The 18,386-nt window shown below is 42.9% G+C and overlaps 1 protein-coding gene across 7 annotated transcripts in view; it reads left to right on the top strand.

Moving 5' to 3' along the window:
- LOC116951959 (transcription factor RFX3-like) overlaps positions 1–18,386 on the top strand; it is a 56,314-nt gene that overhangs the window by 8,941 nt on the left and 28,987 nt on the right. For 3 of the 7 annotated variants that reach the window (XM_032970885.2, XM_032970886.2, XM_032970881.2), the window contains exons 2-10: positions 1,495–1,595; positions 5,571–5,698; positions 7,822–7,893; positions 9,576–9,652; positions 11,442–11,556; positions 12,629–12,832; positions 14,072–14,146; positions 16,104–16,285; positions 16,794–16,913. In XM_032970885.2, coding sequence (XP_032826776.1) covers positions 1,502–1,595; positions 5,571–5,698; positions 7,822–7,893; positions 9,576–9,652; positions 11,442–11,556; positions 12,629–12,832; positions 14,072–14,146; positions 16,104–16,285; positions 16,794–16,913 — 1,067 coding nt within the window. In that variant the 5' untranslated portion in view covers positions 1,495–1,501. The remainder of the gene's footprint in view (positions 1–1,494; positions 1,596–5,570; positions 5,699–7,821; positions 7,894–9,575; positions 9,653–11,441; positions 11,557–12,628; positions 12,833–14,071; positions 14,147–16,103; positions 16,286–16,793; positions 16,914–18,386) is intronic. The other 4 variants (XM_032970882.2, XM_032970884.2, XM_032970883.2 and 1 more) reach the window with 4 other exon arrangements.

Genomic DNA, 18,386 nt, shown 5'->3' with positions numbered 1-18,386 from the left:
TTTAAATCGTTGTTTTTTTGGAAAGGTTGTGTGCTTTTAAATTTAGCGTAATTGTGAGGCGGTTTATTGTATGACCTAGCCTAAGCATATTTATTGTGCAGTACCTATAAAAGAAATATGTCGTCGAGAAAGACGCGATTGCATAACAAGCCTCCCGTTACTGATGCTGTGTTTTTTTGCTTTGTGTTGTCTTTGCGAAGGTCCTAGCAAATGGAGACATGCACTTAAGAGAGGTGTAAATGAATGTATATTCAAATTATGGTCATTTACCTTAGTGTTATAAGCGATGTGCATTTGACTAGTGTGTACTTTATAAATAAGCACATTTCAGTCGATTTGCAATATGTGAAATAATCAGGGTGTGAATTATTTTGGCACATTTTTTGTTTCCACTTCGTACTTACTATAGTTAAAATCATTCATTTGAACAACCTTTTAATTCTCCATATTGATGTTCATATGTTCTTGTGTCATTACCATGACATAGAAATTGTTATAATCCTATGTCTTAGCTTTGGATAAAATGTTACGTAAACATTTTGAGATGGTAATTAATTGTTTTATTCCAAAATCTTTCCTTGCCAAATACCGGTATATTATTTTACTTACACCAGGCTGCATAGTTAGAATTGAATGCTGCCTAAATGAATTGGAGATCAATTACATTAAACAACTTAAGTTTCAAATCTAAACAAATGTGGACTAAGGGAACGTTTCCTTCAGTTGTTTCACAAAACCAGCTACAGGTGTCCACCTCATATAGATGTACAGTATCTAGCACAGCCAAGTCATTGCCTATTACCCATCAGATTTACTCTGCTGACATGAGTGAAGCTACTTTTGCATTTGATGTTATAGAAAATTGTTGTTTTTGCTTGGTTAAGCATAGGCTTCCAAATGCATTTAATCAGAATACTCATAGATTTATTGACCACGTGTTTTATAATGAAAACAGACAGCTGTCTGTCTTTATTATTTGATCACCTCCAGGCCACTGTAACAACACACATTTTGAGGAATGTGTCTATAGTCACTATATTTAATCCACTTGTATGCAAACACTATGCTTACATTTCTCCCATTCACCATCCCACCACTGAAGAGGTCAGCACGCCCTCAACCCCTGCCAGAGAGCATGTTCTTGTATTTGATTAAAACATGTTTTTAATACACCCTGTGATGTGACATAAATATCCCAGCAATACACCTGGTCACAATGAGGTCTTGTTTTATCGGCTTTGTGACGGGGGTGATGACAGTGCTGCAATTAACACCAAGTCGGTAATTGGCCGCCGCTTTTCGAGCTGCGTTTTCTGCAGTGCTGACTGCAGCACACATTTTACCGCGTGTTTGCCCATGTACGGGTGACGCTATCAGATGCTCCTCTGCTCCTCGGGTGATGCCACCATCTGCTCCTTTCACCTTTCTGTCCCCATCCCATACCTCCTTCCCTCCGTCCTGCCCGCCTGTCCGCCCACCCACCCGTGAGCGCAGTGTCGTGATGGCGACGCAGACGTATGTGACCGAGCTGACGGTGTCCCAGCCGGCGCAGCAGCAGCAGCCCCAGCAGCAGTACGTCCATGTCATCGTGTCCGGTGAGTGCCCTGAGGCTCGGGCCCAAAATGCAAACCCTGGGATGATGACCCAGGAAGGACCATTTTATCATTGCATACAACTCCTTCAGTGATTTTTTTTATACATGTACAGTACGCAAAACTTTTGTCAATCTGCTGCTGGATGAGAGCTTCCCTATGCTGTATAGGTCGTGGGGGTTATTTGAGCATACTTCACCACACTGGTCAATGCAGGTTTGTGAAGGTGGGGAGAATAAATGCTGAGGCATTGTACAGTGCAACAATTATATACTTTTCTCACTTTGCCGCTGCCCACAATGTAGCTCCACGGCAGCCTACAACACCTGTATTATGCATAGTAGTCATCCCTTCCAAGCACTCTAGTTGAAGCCTGCTTAGCTTCAAAATTCTGACAAGAGTAGTTGTGATTTAGTCATAGGCATTTCATTAGTCATTTAAAAGAAGTATAAGTTAGGGGAAATGTACACGTAAAGGATTGTGTGCAACCAGTGACAGGGGTGTAGCCGAGGGCATATGTGGACATTGGCATATAGCAACCTCATTAATGAATTTTTTGGCATATACAGTAAAACCTTGGATTGTGAGCATAATTCGTTCCGGAAACGTGTTTGTAATCCAAAGCACTCGTATATCAAAGCACTCGTATACATCAGTTGTGATCACGTGACGCTCGGCAGACAAAGCGTATACGTACTGCTACTCGTATTGCAAGACCTCGCTCGTTTATCAAATTAATATTTATTTTAAAATTTTGCTCGTCTTACAAAACACTCGCAGACCAAGTTACTCGCAATCCAAGGTGTTACTGTATTTCATTTGTTTGAGCAAATGACGCAGGCACAATAAACCACCATATGACCACTTCCTAAAGAAATATATTTTTATTGGTAAAAATATTAAGCCGTAGTCAATGTTGATGAAAAATCCCAAACATATCATGATTGGGCAATTCCATCCCATCATTGGTGACAAAACCATCGGCCCACTTTTGATTACCGATTTTCCCAAATAAAGGATATTTGGCAACACTTATCCTCGGCCATATGCAATGAGCATTGTGAGTGATGTGAGGTGGCAGCACAGGTGATCCGGTCCTGCTTTTGGTGATTTCACGCTCAATGGGTGTACCCATGAACAGGTAATTTAAGCGTGCATGGTTTATTCTGTGAGAACAATAGCGAGCGTGTGATCTTTGGTTACACCTCTATTGGTGCTGCCTGTTGTGGGAATTGTTTTGAACCTTGTAACTGCATCACATTTGTCCTTTCGTGAGCCGAGTATCGATCACACCTGTGGTGTCCGTAATATAAACCTGAGCCCAAAGTTTCACTAAATGATTATCTGATGCTTGTAAACGTGTATAATAACTTTACATGTATCCCTGAATAATTTTGGGAAATTTTAATTAAGGCGTTAATGTTTTGAAATACTATGAACGTTTAGCTTATATCCTTGCGTTGCATATTTACTCTAGCGTTTACGTTTTATTCAACATGTGGTACGCACACCTGTAAGTCTTATTTTGACAGCAAGGGTTGGTGGATCACGTTCATTTGGGAAACTGCCAATCCTGCTTGGCTAAGAGGTGGCAAATATATAGCAGTACAGCCAAGAGGCTTCTCAACCTGTCTGTGCATCAGGGGCAGAGCCAGGATTTTGACTTTGAGGGGGGCTGACTTCAATATTCTGAGATATCCAGTGTAATGTTTTCCAATGGGCGCCACAAATGTATAAAACAAATTTTATTGGATTTGAACGCGGAGTTTATTAATAGGTCGGAGCCGCTGATGTGGCTAATAAGTTCGATAAGTTCGAAAGGCTGCCACTCAAGCAGCCTGCAGGGCAGCACAAGGTGGCAGCCTGCAGGGCAGCACAAGGTGGCAGCCAGCATTTTGCAGCAGCCGGATATCCGGTTATCCCGATTATCGATTTTCCCAAAATATCAAGGGGGGCTGTGCCTCCCCCAGCCCCCCCTGTGGCTCCGCCCCTGCTGTGCATGTATTTTGGTGTTATCCCATATTTATGGGTTTTCTCTAAATTATATTTTCCTTCGACATGCAAAATACTTCTTTACTCAACAAATCCCTATGCAGGACCCTCCTGGAAAGATCTTGGTATTTCGCGAGGCTTTCCTGGATAATTAAATTACACTTATATAATTAATATATCCAACTGATACTATTTGCAGTACCAGTGTTATTTGGTTTGTGCACCATTACTCATTTGGCATCGGCTGCAGCTATGCTTGTTTGTACGTAAGTGTAGGGTGCACTTGTGGCTTTACGGATGCACTGTGCACGGTTTTGTTAATGCGCATAAGAAGATGCCGTTAATTGGCATCCGTACAGTCTCACCCTGCACAGGTGATCTCGAGCACAGGTCTCATTGTACAACAGATGGGGTTATTGTGATGTGTGCACACTTACTTGTGCGAGAGTGCGCGGGTGCACGCCTGTGTGGGTGAGTGCATGTTTGTGCGTGTGCGAGTATGCCCGTGTGTTTCTTGCAAATAATAATGCATTGGTTGACGTAGTGTGCTGTGATCTCAGTGACCTGGGTTCAATTTTTGCACATCTGCAGTGTCATTGGAAAATGAAGGACCGGAGGCTGTCCTGGAACTCTCCTATGTTGATTCAGATATAATTGAGAACCTGGAGCAGTGTGAAAACACTACCATTGGAGAAACAAGGGTGGCTGAGCATGTTGTTGGCCACACGCTGCATCTTGCGCTGTGCAGACCTGAAGGACTATTCAACTGAGAACATAAATTGGTATTCTACAAATGCTTGTCTAGGCTGTCTCTCAGGCTGTGCTATATGTTAGCGAGCAGAAATAAACTTTAAAATTACATTGAAGCACGTCATTTTTGCACTTTAGCAATGTCACTGTGAGCACATGGCAGTGATTTTAAAGTGAAACATTTCATGATCAAAGCCTCAAACTCATGTGTGAGAGCACAGGACACGAGGTACCTAGCTGAAAGATAATAGCTGTTTGTTATTTGGGTTGAGCCATCTTTCAAAACACTAACAGATATTTGCCTATAAACACTTGTAAAAACTGTCTTAAGGCTAAAAATATTAATTTCTTTGTGTTAGTTTTGTGCGTCTATGCGGATGAGGTGGCACAGGGGTGTGCGTACTGTGCTCTGAACCTATAACGGGGGTTTGATTTCTAGTCTTGGATATCAGTGGCAAGGGCTATCTAATCCTGTCTTGGGCCTCACCTAGATTGGCTGACTCGTTTCTGTGTGTGTTGTGGTCTGTCTGTATGTGCCTGCGTGTGTTTTTTGGTGTATTTTGTTTGAGCAAGTGTCTGCGTATTTGTGAATTTCTGTGCGAGTTGGTCTGTGCACTGTTTCAATTCCAGTAACAATGAGTTAAATTTTATGCAGAGATATTGCTACTTGAATTTGTGCAGGGCCTCCCCCTTGGTCAACTGAGGCCTAAATGAGTACCTGGTGCTGTGTGTGAAAATCAACCCTGACAAGGCAAAGGCTGTGTTCTACTGGTCACACGACTTTTTATTGTACAATGCCAGTCTTAATGAGTGCTTGCTAACAGCACTTGCTTCTAAAACCTACAATGTATATGTTGAACTTCTTTTACACCCTATGTAGCAAACCATGCTAATCAGATGTGGGGGGGAGGACAACAAACAAAACACAAAAAGCTCTTCTAAATAAATTCGTTTTTAATCTAGAATTAAAGGTGCATAGCTCCAGTGACTTGGAGAGCATTCCAGATGCCGCAGAAGCGCATCTGAAAGCGTGCGATGTGGTGACTGTCTTTGTTCTATGGCTCCCCTTAAGCCGCTGCGAGGATGACTGGTGTTTGCATGATGGTTTATGCTCCTTTACGAGATCAGCAAGGTATTGTGGTTAATTTGTGGCAAGCGCTTTGTGTGTAATGAGTGCGACCTAAATCATGGATCTTTGTGTGTGTGTGTGCACCCACACGTGTGTTGACTCCCCAGAGAGCGGCATGCAGGCGACTGCCTCCACCTCGGACTCGGCGCGCTCTGTGCCGCTGCAGGTGTCCTCAGCTGGGCAGCCCCCAGGGGCTGCACAGGGCGTCCAGCAGGGCCAGCAGCAGCAACAGCAGGTAGATAGTGCCTGGCAAGGGACTCTCTGATGGGATCTGGCTGCCAATAACATGGGGGGGGGGGGACAGGCTGTGGGATGGTGTGCTGTCATTCACATATGCGCCCATAGTTATGATCGGTAATTAGAATACAAATGTAAAGGTATTGTTTTACTACAGATTCAGGCACTGGAGTATCATAATCATCATCTCACAGGCAATGCCAATGCCAATCTACGACTAGTACAGGGTTCCCTCGCTTTAAGCGGGTTCGGTTTGTGTGATTTCGCGTATTTCTGCCCAAAATTCGCGATATGCAGTTTGAATTTACTCATGCATCTATGCGGTCTGATGTAGGACAGCGTTGTATGCACTACTCGGCAGGCAGCTTGTCTTGTGCGGTTTTTCTTTGTGAACCCTTCTTATAGAATGTGTCGACCACATAAAGCAAGGGAAACCTGCAGTCGTAGTACCTGCAGCTCAAATATCAATTCACACCGTGTCAGTTCTGGAGGTTGTTTAATCATACTTCATGGCCCTGTGATGTATAAGCACCAAATTAATTAATCACTTTCAATATTAAATGCGCCTTCATCATCATCATCATCTTTGATCAAACCTCTACTGGATGAAGCCCCCCCAAACCATCTCCATCCCTCACAGTGCCTTATAAAATAAAATCCATGAACACATCCTTACAAGAGACATATATCATAGGCTATTGTTTTTTAAAATGGCCCTTCATTGTCTAAAATGTCAGCCTAGAATAGATGTTTCTTGTAAAAGGCAGTGTTGATGTTGAAGGTAGTGAGTTAGTTTCATCATTGATCATTACTGTACACCGCGCTGTAAAAAAATCCAAGATCGTTATTCATTTGAATGTGATCCATGTCTTTTTTATTATCTATTTTATTCCTTTTTGCCTTGTCATGTTTTAACAACTCCCAGTGGCATTAAACTCAGTGCAGTAAACGTCACATCACCGCTTTAAAGAACATCACTGTGCACGAAGACCCTTTGTTGAATAATTGTGATTGAGACGTAATAATAATGATCAGGATGTTTACGAGTAAAATGCCACTCGCGTTCATTTGTGCATTTAAACAGCATGTTATATAGTTGAAAAGTTAGTTTACCGAGATAGTGTTAAGATGCAATTACATAGTTTGCGTCGCTTTGCAGTACGGTTAACTTATTAAGGAGCACCTTCTCACTCTGGCTGATAATTGTGAAATGTGCGTCAACAATGAAGCAAACAATTTGAAAATTTACTTTAGCCTTTTCATTATTATTAATATTGTGACAAAGTGTCAATAATGTTGATGTAAATAAATAACTGTTGTAATTTGTTTTTAAATAGAATACAACAAAAAATATTATTTGCGTATTTCTTGAAGCTAAGTTTTGTGCTACCCACTATCTCTGTTTTGGTTTAAAGACGTAATCTCTATTCCTTTAGGTGTTACTGCAATTCTATAATTTCAAGTCAAAGTGTCTCCTTGTTTAAACTCACAATTGGGTGGCACTAACTTGTGTTGTTCCTGAGCCAGTGTTAAATATTGCTGGATCCTGTGGTGAGGGAGAGTTTCTCCTAATGACCGAAGAGCACGATGATTCATTATTCGTCCAGGAAAGCCTCACTGAGTTTCAAGACTCTTTTCGATGTTCGGAAAATTCCTCACTGAGTTTTTTTTATATAAACGCAAGAATGGGACTTCTCTGTTGTATAACTACTACCACTACTGAGCAAAATGAAGTAAATATTTCACGTTTATCTTTTGTTTTTTTTTAGTTGAGGGCAAAGGTAGTCTTTATTCGTCTGGCATATGCATTCATGGTAATTATGCGAAGCTTATTGTGTCAATATAAAAAAATAAAATGTTTTATCGCCACGGAAGTACACAAACTCAGCTCATCATCTGTACAGAGTCGATTAAGTGAATACGGCTGTGGGAAGGTAACAGTGGTACCCCTCTGGGATAGACTCATTTTCGCCCGAACAAATGTGGACTTTGCACCACTTGGCTCAGGGCTCTAAGCAGGAGCACCACTCCACACTCACGTGAGCGGGGAGACCACTGACTTTTTTTCGAATCGCACAAAAGCATGCCTAACGCGTGTCGTTATCTGAACGTAATGTGCAGAGGCTGGTGGTGCAGACGTCCACACCTCCCCAGAAGTCTACGCAGCCCCAGAGGGTGCAGGTCCCGCAGCAGGTACATTGGCGCCCACACCCAAGCCCCCCACCCCAGTATACCTTGACTCGTGTTTACAAAAGGCAGGTTGCTCAGAATTTTTGTGGTGAAGAGCCAAATTTATGAACAAAAGGGCTAGTAATTTTTCTCAACAAGTGCAGAAATATTCTGTTTTCGTGAATTGTAATACAATTCAAATAGAACAGTTGAAAAAAGTTAGTGCAGTCAGTACTCGGACAAGCATCTTAGCTGCACTAACTGGGTACTAGATGTGAATATTTTAAACGTGGAAACACTTTTCAGAAACACAGTGAGCCCTAATTATTTATATTTTTGGATAACGTTTGTGTTATTGTGTGGCCCGCCAAAGGTATTTGAAAGTCTCATTTGGCCCTTGGTAAGGAAGAGATTCTCCACTCGTGATTTAACAAAGGGTGGAGATGGTAGGCGGAGTTGGAAGTCGTCTTAATCCTGGGGCCATGAGGCCTGGTGTTCAGGAACAGCTGCTGCAAATTCCAATTCCACCAATAGTTCTTGTCACCTTTAGAGTAAACCTTGGCGAGAGATGATTAATGATTTTCTTGTTTTATAAAAAAAAACTAACTGCAAAGCCGCCTTTGTGTAACGCTTAAAACCGCAAGGCACAATTTGTTTAGTTTTTATAACTTTCTATTTTGTTCAAGAGGTTTTTCCTCGCCAACAATGTTTGTTATTTGAAAACAATTTTTTGGCCTCGTTGCCCGTGAATGTTGTAGTTTTCCAGCCTCTTGCTCTGCGGAGGAAACTTGCAGTTATTCCGGTCCGAGTGTTAGTGATCCGCACGTGTTTTACAAGTGACTCGAATTCACTCGAGTGGCCGAAAAAGCACAGGAAATGTGCAAATAAATAAACAGTGCGTCGAGTAGAGGGTACGGTATGCTCATTAAAAGCAAGACCAACATTTCCAGTCTAAAACGCCACATCATCTGCTGCGCTTCCTGTTTCGTCGATTTTAATTCAGCTTTGTTTACTTTTCCTGGCACACATTCACTTAAGTCGGTGGTCACGTTTTAAAGCAAAATGGAAAGAAAAAAAATTGTTCTGGCAAGTGGTTATGATAAACCACTGCAGCCTCGGCAGACGGGACAGTGCATTCAAAGCGGATGAGTTGCACGGGCTGTACAAACCCCCCTTTGACCTAAGGAAAAGTTTATCTTGTGCGTTTGCTGTTATCTGAATGGAGGATGTCCGTTTTCAATCGTGGAGTCATCTAAACTTGCATGGGGCACGCAGCAGTTTGGTGGCAATGTTACTGCTGCTGTTACAGGCCAGGCATCCACAACTCTTTGGCTGGTGAGCTACCCTGGTTTGCACAGAATGTGCGTTGGGGCGATGATGTCGCTCGAGTGCCTTGTAAATTTGTAAGATTAAGCTTAACATTTTGATGGAGATGTTGGGTTGTGTCTTGTGTCATGAAATCGATGCAACTGCATGCAAAAAAAATGTTCTCTGTGAGGAACTGGTTCAGGTGCCCCCACTGCTTCACACTGCTGGTTTGCCCGCGTGTTCCACAGACGCTCCTGCGGTGCCGCATGCTATGCTGTGCTCGGAAAATACTGCCAGAAGCAGGAGGGGATTTTTTTCAAACGTTAAAGGACCTTATTGAGAGCTTGTCCTCGTGTGCGCGTGTGTGTGTGTGTTGCGCACGGTGTGCAATGTCGCAGGTGCAGGTGCAGCATGTGTACCCCAGCCATGTGCAGTACGTGGACGGCAGTGACCCGGTGTACACCAATGGGGCCGTGTGAGTGCTCTTGTCCAGTGGACCGCAGTGCCTGTGGGCTACACCTGCACACAGACACATACTCTACAGACAAAATCTAATGGTAGCCAGAACATTTTTTGTGTTTTAACATAATTGCAACGTCAGTAGGAATTGAATCATCATTTTCTATCATGATCAGCCATTGTCTGTTTACTGCTGGATGAATACCTCGCCCCATGCTGTTCCTTTATGGGTCTGTGTTTGGCCTATTAATCTCAGTCTGCACATGAATTAATCCCTTCACTCCATCTCCACGTTGGTTATCCTCGTGGGCCATTCCATCGCTAGTTTTGGTTATCAGCCACCATTCCTTCTTGGTGTGTTATGTCCAAGCCAACTTGCTCTTGTTATTTCGGTGTGTCTGATTGTATTTATTCCCTGGTCCACATGCTCTGTTTCCTATCCCTTTAGTGTAATACCAAGTATGCATCTCTGCATGATGCTTTGCACACTTGGCAGCTTATGTTTCCATTATGGTGTAAATAGGATTTTTAGAAGTGATTTATTTATCTTGTTTTAATGACGAGTGATGCAGGAATGTGTTCCGTGTGCTTGCACTGCAAGTGGGTCATCACGATGCTACATTCCTTGCTTAAAAGTAGCAGGAAGTATCCTCAAAACTATTGATTGAATGTTGTGATATTGTAATCAAGGTTATAGTAAATTAATCTTGTTTTTCAAAGTTACGGTCATATGTTCAACCACTGCAAATGTACGTTTGTTGGTTTCAAGTTTCATTTATTAGGTATAGCCCTGTGAGCCATGCGGCTCTTAAGTCGGGTGCAACCGCAACAAACAAAATTTGAACACAGAACATCTTAAAGCGACAACGCGTAACAGAAACATTCTGGAATAAACCAGCAAATATTCCACACAAGCAATACAGAACATTCCTATCATATATTGACTATTCACAAATTTGACTTGACATTTTTGTTCACTTGGCGGTGGTATACATATCTGTATATAAATATTACGATATAAAGTATTGAAAATTTTTTTGTATAGTTTTGTGCCGTTTGTATATTCAAATAACTTAATGTTGTTTTATACAATGTAAAGTACGCATAAAGTTAGTGTTGAGCTTTTATCACTTTTATAGGCTTGATGTGTGTAAGCATTTGTGCATACAACGTTGCACAGCAAACCTACAACTATTTGGAAAAAGCGATGCTATTCCAACTATTCACACATGGGCCCCCTGACATTCGGGAAAATGGAGGTTACAGTAGCTGTGTTTGAAATGTTTTCGATGTAAGTGGTGGCCGGGATGGCTTCGAGATCAGAGTGCTGAGCTCGCACCACTCAAATCTTGGGTTTGAACCCAGGCAGCCACAGTAGTGATACTATTTAGCTATGCAACCGAGAGATAATGGGCTCAGCCCAGTCATCATTGACAGTACACAAAAAAACTTGCATTGTTTGGTTTTTCTCCTAATCTGGTTGCCAGCTCTGAGAATTTAAAATATTGGTTTAATTGTCATGCCACCAACGTTACTCTTTGGCAAAGTAGTTGCGAATGTGTTGGTCCCTACTGAATGAGCCCTTGAGAAGTTTTTTTTTTAACATCGCAGAGGTAGCTCGATGATATTGTTTTCCACGGGTCATCAAATTAAAAGGGCTGTTCTGCTCTGTAAGAGATCCAAATGCAGACCTCGACTCGTGCTGTGACAACGATGGTACAATCGGGATAAGACTTGGGAGGGGGATGGGGGAGGGAAGGAAAAACAAAAAAAAGGAAATTAATTGTTAGATGTTTGGTTTGCAGGGACAGTAAAGGCGATTTGCTTTGCTTGTGGGCGAGCAGGCGAGCAGCATCCTACCCTTACAGTGAGGCCCAGCTGTACGGCCAGGGAGAGGGCCCTGTCTACTACGACTCACAGGTACCAATGTGTGCAGCGAACAAGCAGCAGCTGCTGCCTTTATTATTAGGAAGTTGCATCACAACACGATCGAGCTGTTTTATATAACAGTTCTCCAATCTTGTGAAGTGTCTTACCACTCATTATGAGCATGGGGTATTATCGTTGTTCATCTCTGTTTATAGCGCTGATCAGCGGTGAAAGTGACTGGTATAGAAACAATAAGTTCAGGATTAGACGGTGAAAATACTTTCTGCAGTCGTGACAAGTTCAGTGGTATGGAGTCATCTTATTTGCAATGTTCTTCAAAGGTTTTTCTTTAATATATCTTTACTGCACAAGTCTACATTGTAAAATCAACTTCAGATTCACTTGAACATCAGAGTTTTGTCCCTAACATATGAGCCATGTTTATTTTTAGTGTTTAAAATGTGCTGTGGTTGTTTTCAATTGTGTACAATGCAATGTGAACCAAACATTATATTACCATAATTACATAATTGTGTATTGACTTGCTCTCTGTAAGTACTTAATAAAATGTTTTAATGTGCACCTCTTGCAAGGTTGGCATGTAAAAAAACCTTTTCATCAAAGGGTAATTGTATAGCCACATTGTCTCCCTGCTCAAAAGAGCATTTTAGAGGGCTCATCTCTCTTAGCAGCCCTGAGCCAGTGGTGGACATTCCGCATTCCTATGGTAGGACTACACTGTCCATAATACAACCTCTGTTGGCATCCTGCAAAATTATGATACTCGTATCGGTGATGCTGAAGGGATGGTTATGATGGTGATATTGTGTTAAGTCTACCTTCAAACGAAATTTGATCTTGTGACTTTTGTACAACTGGCAGGTTCTAACCACAACCTAATCTTGCCAGTGCATGGTAATGTTCCAATTCACAAGGCATGTAATGATTCTAGATCCATTGAGTGTAGACAATTATTACACTCGTGATGCATGTGTTGTATTATAGGCGTAAGTATTCACTATTGTATATATATACACAACTCGCATGGGAGGCTGACAAAAAAGGGCTCTACGTGTATTTGTGTGCCGTGGGAAGAGTGACTCATTTCGCCCCTGCCCCCTAGGGCCGTGTCACGACGCAGCTGGGCACCGTGGTCTCATCACATGGCCTCATGAGCACAGGCGGCAGTGGCGGCGGCAGTGAGATGGGAGCAATGGGGGTCGGCGGTGGGCAGGTGCTCACCGAGGCCGGGGGTGCGTACCTCATCCAGACGATGGACGGCTCTGGGCAGTCGCTGAGCCAGGCCACACGCGCCTCGCCTGCCACGGTGAGAGTCTGATGGGATGTTCCCGCTCGGGACGGAGGTGTCAGGAAAAATCACGCAGAAGCGCCAAAGTCGAGTGAGCAGATTTACTCATGGCATTTGGGAGTAACAAGATGCACTGGTTCTGCCAAGCTGGTGTGCGAATAGTTCACCTGCTGTGCAAAGTTTGTTCAATACAATATCATGGTCTTTTTTTAGCCTTCACTGTAGTTAAAAAAGTAAATGCTAGAGTGTTTCCCCTGCTCAAACAAAACAGGGCAGTACTAGTCTATTGTCGGCTTTGAGCCAACCATTGGCGGAAGTTCCACATCGGCATGACAGGTGCCACCCTCTCTAAAACCACCACTGTTGGCATCCCGCAATGTTGCGTTACTTTTACTTTATTGACTCAAGTGGCTGAGTTGACTCCCCCCACTACGATTTTCATTGTATGGCTTTATGAGTTGAACACAATCATGTATGGCACTGCACCACCTGGCTGATCTGTAAGAAAGTCAGTCGGTAATTAAGTATGTCAAAAACTTGTACAGAAAGGCATATGAAATAGCTCCGAGGACAGTCCCCTTGTGCCCAGTGTCTTTGGTAATTCTTAAATGATTATTTCAAGCCGTAATTTTATTTTGGTGTTTCTGTGTCTTTTGCCTCTTGATCCTGTTATTGGCGAGTGTCACATACATTTTTCGTGAAGCCTGTTGCACACGACCACCTTTAACCGACGCTTGCCCTCTGAATCGCTATTCGTTTTATTTTTACATTTTATAGCAAATATTACGTAAAGTCGAATTAATGTTCTTGTAAAGTAATTTATCATTGTGAATATTGGCAGAAGTCCACTTAACTCGTGCACTGCTGGTGGTTGTTTAACACGTTTCACTCACTTATTATTTTCCTGAGTGTGTATGGTGTATGTGCAGCTGTGACTTAATCAGTAAATGTGAATTTTAAAAAGTCCTAATGTTGAAAGTCTTCGCACACTCATGAAAATAAAATTTGTGAATTACGCATTTAATACAATATTTGCTTGCTGCTTGCTTATAAATACTGTATTCAGCAAAACTGTGGTGAGCCTCTTTAAGCACTTGCGATTCTATTGCCTCTTATTTTTTCTTTTATTTTTATCTTTTGAGTTTCCAGGCAGCGATTATTTTGCTCAATTAATTGGTCTCTTTGCTGACAAAGCACGTAGGCCCACAGCCCTTGTCCCTGGCTTTCTGAGCTGCCTGTGTGCCATCTCGCCATCAGATTGAGTTGACGTTTGAGACCCTGCAAAGCTCTGAGGGTTTCCCGAATCAGCAAAGTTCTCTGCTAAACCACCATGTAAGTGTCCACTTTCTCTCTAACCCCTTCTCTTTTTGCTCTGAGCCTTTCTGCACTCCTGTCCTTTTTTGGTTTTGCCGATTTTTTTGCATGCCACTTTACACTAGTACCTCTGCTTTGGATTGAAATGGCTTTTTTTCGCAAACATTGCATCGCGCAGTCTCAAAGGTTTTGCTGGTTTTTTTACATGTTAACTTGGTGGTGCCCATATATTCACCGCCATCTCGCCCTTTGCAATCTGGTCATGATCCCCCATGCAAAGCCAGTGTTAATACCGTGTATAAGTCAGGAGAGGTGGCCATTGGCAGAAATTGGCAGCTTAGTGGCTGTGGTTGGCGGTGCACCGAGATCAACGATATTATGTTAATGTGTTATGTCGAGCGCTAAATCCCTGCCCGTCTTGCCATCTTAGTGGCAGTCCGTAAGCGACTGTGTAGCAGATGGTGGAACGGACCAAAATGCAACGTCAAATAGGACAGAAAATGCTGTGTTTAAACAGTGGGGATAACAGGTGTGAGTTAAACTGCTCCACAGTCCTATGCCGGCGAGGCCCAATTCTTATCACATTCAACTAGAAATGGAGTTTCTCGTATGCTGTTTTGCCTGTTTGTTACACCTCATTGACCTTACTCGCACACGTGGCATTGGATTCACAAATTACTGAAAATATGAAAAATAATCAGTGATTCGGTGATGCTAATGTCATACAATTTTATTTGTGCGACAGCAGCAACAGTTGAAACTTGAATACAGCCTGATTAATTAAGTACAATTTCAAGATGAAATACAGGAGCTGCGTTGGCTGCAGTGCAGAAGCACAAACTGCAAATTACTTTAAACTGAATAGCACTGTCGTCAATGGTGCTTTCGCTCGGCATGTTAGCTTGTGACAATATATCGTTCATTTATGAGGCAGAAGGATGAGGAAGTGTTTTAATAATGGTGGTAAAGTATTTGTTATCTGTCCTCCTTTTTATACGTTGACCGGTCATTGGTGTCAGAACCCAGATCCAAGTGTGTTTACCCATTCTTTTCAAGGCACAGAACCATCTGTGGATATTTCAAGAATGCACAGGAAATCCCATTTGAATGGCTCTAGTAGCCTAAAGTAATCACAATAAATTACAGTCATAAAACCAACACGTACAGTGAGTGGAGCCAAACAGTAAGTTGAAGTAAAATCGTGTGTTGGGTGGCAGTGTCATGTTAAAATATTCCTCGTGATGAGCTATCGCATTCATGGTTATCTCCAAATGAGGTAGGATTAAATGGCTGCAGAATATTAATGGGATTTGAAAATAACAATTTAGGTGGGGGGGGGGGAAACACAACCAATAATATTCTGAGATGGTGCTGGCATGGATTCCATGTGCCACAAGAGCCATTGCTGCTGTCACAGTCTGTCTTCATCAAAGTTTTTTCAACGTTTGTTCCCGCTATTGTAGTTTATCTGCACAGACCAGTAGATGAGGCTAATATTGGCTGTCGCAAGAGGCTGCACCAAAATGTGCGAGTGCCCTCGTTCTCAAACACAAGCCAATTGTAGCCGCCTTGTGTCATGCCCATGCAGTGAAGTAGTAGCCATAGACGTTTATTTATCACCAGGTAAGAGCCCATTGAAATCCGAATTCTTGTCTTTCAAGGGAGGCCTGGGTATGAGTTCAAGGGAAAATTCCAAAAGTATATACAAAATAACACGGAATAAAGACACTGTAAGAAACATTTTCATACATAAAGAATCATTATAATAAACCTCATGGGAAACAATACAACTGGTACAGGTTTCTTCAGTTTTGCCAACTTGGATATGTAATTTGTTTTTCCGAATGCAAAAAAAAAACATGCGTAAGCCTGTCACATGACGAAGGCTCGTCCGCTGTTCCTCGTAATGACACATCCTTGTGTGTGTACTCCCCGCCTCCCCCCCTTCCACACGCACCGGCACCGTCGGCCACAGGTGCAGTGGCTGATCGACAACTACGAGACGGCGGAGGGGGTGAGCCTTCCGCGCTGCACCCTCTACAACCACTACCTGCGTCACTGCCAGGAGCAGAAGCTGGACCCCGTGAACGCAGCGTCCTTTGGCAAGCTCATCCGCTCCGTGTTCCTCGGCCTCCGCACGCGGCGCCTCGGCACCAGGTCTGGCGCCGCCGCAAGATGGTCTGGGGAGTGGGCCACAGCAGGCAGTGTTGGGGGGGGAAAAAACGTACACGCATGTTGTCACTTATCAGATACATACTCTGTAATGACTGGGCATGTAATGATTTGCACCAATTGCAATTTAGTAAATTGTTGTAATTTTGACTTGTGGTTGGAATCAATAATTGTATTTTTTTCTCTTGGTATTGTCGTAAATTTAGCGCCACTCGTGGCTGTGTAAGGTTTATGCAAACCGATTACATGCACCCTCCATACGAATTGAAATTAATAGATAGATTCTTGTACCCAAAATGTGCTACATGTATTCTGAGCATAATAAAATACGAATCGATGCATCATTTCACGCGTAGAAATCACTTCTTAAAATGAATCACAAGTTGGGGTTGTAATTCATTTTTAGAAGTCATTTCTGTTTTGGCTTGCTCTTTTTGTGAAAGTAGCATCTCTGGATTGCGCTGATCTCACTTACCACTGTGCGCGTTGGCAGAGGTAACTCGAAGTACCACTATTATGGCATCCGCATCAAGGCATCATCCCCGCTCAACCGCATGCAAGATGACCACCAGCACGCGGCCCTGAGGCAGCAGCCGCTCATCCAGAAGCAGCGGTGCGGACCGTACTCACACCCACCTGTAACCACGGCCACATCGCAAGCAGGGACCTATACTGCTCACATGGAATGGGGAACATGATCCAATACATTCTAAGCACAGGGCCCAGGGTCCACTGTAAGATGCACTAAAAGGTCCACGAAAGGTTATATGGAACTATCCCAACTGCAACCCACTATCACAACTGCAACCCACTTATAAGTTCCACCGCCAGTCATGTGGGGCTAACAAGGACAAGTCTCACACAGGTTCCACGGAGCTCACATATAACTGGCTGCAGGCATCCAATACAGGTCCATACAGCTCACATGGCACCGGCTAACCAGGACTGCCATAGTGTGCCCAGCACAGAACTCGCCACAATGGTCACCACCGGTTCCATGGGACTGGGTAAAGAGTCCAACTCAAGTTCACACAGGGCCTGTACCGAGTTGACAAGGGATGGACTGTGAGGCACAATTAAGATCCTGCACTTGACTCAAGGTCCTCTAAATATGATGTGGGTTGCAATTCCCTGATCCAAAAAATACAGGTGTGAACAGGTTATAGGAATAGGTTTTACCCTTTTAACTGGCACAAAAACTGACACCTTTATTCAAGGCATCATGTTTGCAATAACCACAACACAAGCAGTCAAAATGCAAACAAAAAAGACAACTCTGATAATAATATGTACTGTCCTTGAATTTGATTGGTCCACACCCGAGACAGCTTTTCTTAGAGCCTAGTCTCCATTGGTGTTGGACCAGAAGACACCAAAAGGCGTACAACTCAAAAACAGCGCACTATCAGAGTATTGAGGGCTCGGGGTGAGCATTTACATTATGAGACCTCCTTTGCCAGAAACAAGATCTAGGAATAGGTTTTACCCTTTTAACTGGCACAAAAACTGACACCTTTATTCAAGGCATGTTTGCAATAACCACAACACAAGCAGTCAAAATGCAAACAAAAAAGACAACTCTGATAATAATATGCACTGTCCTTGAATTTGATTGGTCCACACCCGAGACAGCTTTTCTTAGAGCCTAGTCTCCATTGGTGTTGGACCAGAAGACACCAAAAGGCGTACAACTCAAAAACAGCGCACTATCAGAGTATTGAGGGCTCGGGGTGAGCATTTACATTATGAGACCTCCTTTGCCTATATCTTGTTTCTGGCACCTATATCTTGTTTCTGGCAAAGGAGGTCTCGTAATGTAAATGCTCACCCGAGCCCTCAATACTCTGATAGTGCGCTGTTTTTGAGTTGTACGCCTTTTGGTGTCTTCTGGTCCAACACCAATGGAGACTAGGCTCTAAGAAAAGCTGTCTCGGGTGTGGACCAATCAAATTCAAGGACAGTGCATATTATTATCAGAGTTGTCTTTTTTGTTTGCATTTTGACTGCTTGTGTTGTGGTTATTGCAAACATGATGCCTTGAATAAAGGTGTCAGTTTTTGTGCCAGTTAAAAGGGTAAAACCTATT

This window comes from Petromyzon marinus, chromosome 44 (assembly GCF_048934315.1).
Source record: "Petromyzon marinus isolate PM22_M1 ecotype Great Lakes invasive population chromosome 44, UKy_Petmar_22M1.pri1.0, whole genome shotgun sequence".
Lineage (NCBI taxonomy): Eukaryota > Metazoa > Chordata > Hyperoartia > Petromyzontiformes > Petromyzontidae > Petromyzon > Petromyzon marinus.
Note: the sequence above shows the minus strand (reverse complement) of the source record. Positions and strands in the feature narration are given on the sequence as shown.